The sequence below is a fragment of the Indicator indicator genome, chromosome 13, assembly GCF_027791375.1.
Source record: "Indicator indicator isolate 239-I01 chromosome 13, UM_Iind_1.1, whole genome shotgun sequence".
Classification (NCBI taxonomy): Eukaryota; Metazoa; Chordata; class Aves; order Piciformes; family Indicatoridae; genus Indicator; species Indicator indicator.
Genome location: NC_072022.1, coordinates 28,685,196 through 28,689,792, shown reverse-complemented (window position 1 = coordinate 28,689,792; position 4,597 = coordinate 28,685,196). Strand labels below are relative to the sequence as shown.

Here is a 4,597-nt window from a genome sequence, read left to right as displayed (position 1 = left end):
CTCAGGGCCAGGCCAGCCCGCGGCAGCCGCAGAACCCCCAGCACCCCCAGCATGGCTGCTGCTGCCCGCAGCTCCGCGCGGCGCTTCCGGGCCACGGCGCATGCGCAGCGGGGCCAGCGCCGCGCCCGGGGCTCGGGGTGCGGCCGGAAGAGCGCCCTGGAGGTCAAAAGGGCCAAGGGCGAACTGAGGGCCGTGGGGATGAGTGTGGCCGGCAAGGGGAGGGAGGGGATCTTCCTGCTCTGCTCTGCCCTGCCACGGCTGGAGTGCTGGGGCTAGGTCTGGGCTCCCCAGCTCAAGAGGGACAGGGAACTGCTGGAGAGAGTCCAGGGGAGGCTGCAAAGCTGCTGAGGGGCCTGGAGCAGCTCTGTGAGGAGCAAAGGCTGAGAGCCCTGGGGCTGAGAGCCTGCAGAAGAGCAGCCCCAGAGGGATCTGAGCAATGCGCAGCAAGGGCTAAAGGAGCTGTGGGGGGCAAGAGGCTGGGGCCAGGCTCTGCTCAGTGGTGCCCAGGGACAGGCCAAGGGGCACAAAGTGGAGCCCAGGAGGTTGAATGTGAGCAGGAGGAGAAAGTTGTTTGGTGTGAGGGTGCTGGAGGGCTGGAGCAGGCTGGCCAGAGAGGTTGTGGAGTGTCCTTGTGTGGAGAGCTTCCAACCCCCTCTGGGCATTGTGCTGCTGGGCAAGCTGCTGGGGGTGCCCTGCTGGAGCAGGGGCTTGGACTGGCTGAGCTCCAGAGGTCCCTTCCAGCCCCTGCCACACTGGGATTCTGAATGATTCTGTGGAAAGTTTCCTTGAGGAAGGATTTGTCCCTTCATACCCTGCTTGCACTCCAGCACCTCCTCTGCCCTCCCGCCAGGTGCTGGCTGTAGCAGTGCAGCCACTTCCATGGCAGCAGCTCAGTCAGTCACTCCAGCCCCTGCTGAGGTTGTGGAGTCTCCTGCAGAGCCTTACCAACCTCACCTGGATGTGTTCTGGGTGCCCTGCCCTGGGTGCCCCACTCTGGCAGGGGGTTGGACTCAATGATTTGTCAAGATCCTTTCCAACCCCTGCCCTGCTGAGATTTATGAGTGTTTTGAAGCAGCCCAAAATAAATCATGCACAAATGGTTTCATGGTGTAGGATCAAGCAGAACAACAACCACCAGAAACAATAAATAACTTTTATTAAAGAACTACAGCTTTGGGTATTTCAATGAAGAACAGTTTGTTCTGTGTGACGTTTCAGGCCGTTGGTGCCTTGCATAACAAAGTTGAGTGTCATCAGTTAGCCTCTTCCTGCTCTCAGTTTAAAACCTGCCCTTGTATTGATCACCTGGAATTTCCCCATCTCATGAAGCAGAGCCAAGAGTCTCAATTGTCAGTTAATTTATTTTTCTGTTGAAGAGCAGCACCCGTCCAACCACAGCCTTGGGAAGCTGTATGCAAAGTTTTGGTACTCTTTATGACTCTGAAATTTGAGTGACAGACCTAGAAAATGCCTCCTTGTCCTTAAACTCCCCATGAGATCCACTGCAAAATTCATCTTGGCTGCAGGGGTGGAAGAGGAGGCTCATTTTCAGAGAGCATCCTTCAGACTCAGTGTTCTGGGGCAAGAGCTGATCCTCTGGGATCAGAGTTTCAGCCTCTCCTCCTGCTGGAGGCTGTGACCCACTCACTGCCTTGCTTACCTGAACCACTCAGAAAATGATTCAACAGCACAAAATTACTGCCCCTAGGATTTATTGCTCCAGTAAGAGGAAGACACCAAGCTTATTGCATTATAAAGAAGCAAAGAAATAATTGTTTTAAATCAATTCAACCTCAACTCTGACAATTTCCTTAGCAGAATAGATAAAGGAATTAAAAAATAATTCAGGCTTCTTTTGGAACTCTGGGCAAACTTCCTGCTCAGAAAAGAAAAGCTTCAAAATAGTTAAAAGGTGTTTTGGAACTCTGGACAATTTCCTGGTCAGAAAATAAAAGTTTCAAAATAATTAAAAGGGACTTTTGGAGCTTTTAATTATTCAATGTCCCTCTCAGAGTTCCAAAGTAGTTTTCTTTTTACCTGTTAATATGGAATTAAATAACCTGGGAAATCTGCAGGAAGAGAGGATTTAAAGGCCACCTCCTTCTTAGCCAAACCTTAAGTTACTAAAGCTATTTTCTGATATCAATTATGTCAATTTTTAAGGCCACACTAAATGTTTTAGCCTTGAGACCTACCCTCCAGTGCTACTGCTCTCATGTTCTAGCCTACAGAAGTTCTTGATGCCATCCCACAGGGATCAATTCTGCCTAACAAAGTCTTCCCTGAACTCCAACACTGCTGACACAGAAGCCTCTCTGGTTCTTGACACGAGGCTGAGAACCTGAGAGCTCCACCAAACAGTACCAAAAGCCAACACCAAGGGGGATCTGGTGTTGGATTTCCAGGCTACATCCAGTCAAACAGGACACAACAGGAGGGAAGCACAGCTCAGCTGGCAGGGAAATGCTTCCCTGCACACCAGGCTCCTCTTGGCTTCCAGAGCAGAAGAAATGGTGCAGTGTTGGTTATCCACTTCCACTCCTGCTTCCTCAACCCAATGTCCTCCCACATCTTGCTGATGAATAATGAAGTCACAGCTCACTTTGAGGACACAGTGTGGGATTAACACCAAACAGTTAAAAGCTACTACAGAAAAGCTTCAAAGAATGAAAAAAAAAATAAAAATTGGGTGACCTCTATAGGTAGAAATACAGAGAAAAAATGAGATGGAAAACAACTTCTGAATCACAGAATGCTGATAAACTACAATGTCCTACTATGGCAAAGACTTCAATCTATTGCCTCTTGCTTTTCTTTACGTAAAGGAGGTGAATCTGGGGGTTCTATAACAATTTACAGTCTGATTTAGAAGACATATATATATTATATATCTATTTAATGGCTCCAGTGTATTTATATTGCCATTAATTACTCTATCACCTAAAAAAAAAGTAATAATTATTTCAGCCACACACACAGAATTTACTTCCTGTGCCATTTAGCGTGGGGGGGGAAAGCAGCTGCATCACCAGGCTGAATAAAAAGTCTGAGCTGGGTGCAGAAAAGTTTTGCAGATCAGAAGTTTGGGGTTGGTTGGTTGTTTTTTTTTTCCCCAGCAGAATTCCTGCTAATCCATTAAAGTGCTCTGAAGTGGAGAAGGGGGTGGGCTTTTAACCTGCTGCCATGAGATGGTTTGAGTTGAAGCTGTCAAGGACATTCAGCTGTCAGGAGAAGGGGAGTAGAAAGGCACAGGACTGCTCAGTAGCACAAAGAACAGAAATTGGTCATGGAGAGATGTGTACTTAGATCAACAGAAGCAATGCAGCACCAGCAGCAGCAGCCACATGGAAGCCATTTATTTTTTGCTGCTCTTGAGGGGCAGGTGTGTTCCTCTCACGTTGAGGCTCTCCACAGAAGCTCTGGGCTCCCTGGCAGCCTTGATGGCAAGGGGCTTCTCTCTGAAACAAAAAGCAGCCATCAGTCACAACCACCACGTGCTGCGGAAGGGGAAAAGACATCCAGAGAGTCATGGAATGGGTTGGGCTGGAAGAGACCTCAAAGCTCATGCACTTCCAACCCCCTGCCATGGGCAGGGCACCTCCCACCAGCCCAGGCTGCTCAGGGCCTCATCCAGCCTGGCCCTGAACACCTCCAGGGAGGAGGCAGCCACAGCCTCTCTGTTCCAGTGTCTTCCCCACCCTCACTGCTGAGGAATTTCTTCCCAATCTGCAGCCTAAATCATCCTCAAGAAATGATGCTACTAAGTGGTTTCTGTTCATTACTTCTGTGGGGCTCTGGTTGTTAGATGTCAGCCTTAAGCTCTTGAAGAGAGCATTGAGAAGGTTCCCTTCTCAGGCTGCTCTTCTGCAGGCTCTCAGCCCCAGGGCTCTCAGCCTTTGCTCCTCACAGAGCTGCTCCAGGCCCCTCAGCAGCCTTGTAACCTCCCCTGGACTCTCTCCAGCAGTTCCCTGTCCCTCTTGAACTGGGGAGCCCAGAACTGGACCCAATGCTCAATGTGGCCTCCCTAGGACAGAGTTGAGAGGGAGGAGAACCTCCCTTGGCCTGCTGCCCTTACTCTTGGCAAGGACTCTGCAGCTTAGAGCAGAGGAGCATTTCCTTTCTGGAGCCTTCTCTACCAAACATGCACTGCTAAAGGCATCACAGCTTCCACTATGTCAGTAGGAGAGGAAGAACCCCGGAAAGCCTGGTGGAGAGCAGCCCAAACAGGGCAGCTTCTGCCCAGGGGAGGCCCGGAAGATGCTGTTTCTCTTCAGCCTGCCTGGCAGCGCTGTTTCTTCAGGAGTAGATTGCTTCCCAGTTGGATTTTCATTTGGTTTCTAGTTATTTCCTATTCTGGAAACTCTTTTTACCTTCTCAATCCACCTTACTTGGGTACATGATGAATACTGCTGTACTTTGGAGCTTCCAGATGGCCTCGAGATCTTGATGGCTTGAACTTCATAATCTCCTTCTGCCATTCTTCATCAAAGGTCTGGGCCTCAGCTGCAAAACAAACAGTTAATTGTAATAAATACAAACAAGACAGAAAAAGACAACATGGGACAGAAGTGAGGGGTCCTGAGCAGTGGTTCTTAAG

The 4,597-nt window shown here is 49.7% G+C and overlaps 1 protein-coding gene across 9 annotated transcripts in view; it reads right to left on the bottom strand.

Annotated features, from left to right (window-relative positions):
* Nucleotides 1-1,157: 1,157 nt before the first annotated feature.
* The window catches only part of MLF1 (myeloid leukemia factor 1), a 29,556-nt gene continuing 26,116 nt past the window's right edge, over nt 1,158-4,597 (bottom strand). For 8 of the 9 annotated variants that reach the window (XM_054385888.1, XM_054385889.1, XM_054385890.1 and 5 more), the window contains 2 exons: nt 4,389-4,503; nt 1,158-3,458 (listed from right to left, as the gene is read on the bottom strand). In XM_054385888.1, the coding sequence (XP_054241863.1) occupies nt 3,356-3,458; nt 4,389-4,503 (218 nt within the window). In that variant the 3' untranslated portion in view covers nt 1,158-3,355. Of the gene's footprint in view, nt 3,459-4,370; nt 4,504-4,597 lie in introns of all 9 variants that reach the window. The other variant, XM_054385897.1, reaches the window with a different exon arrangement.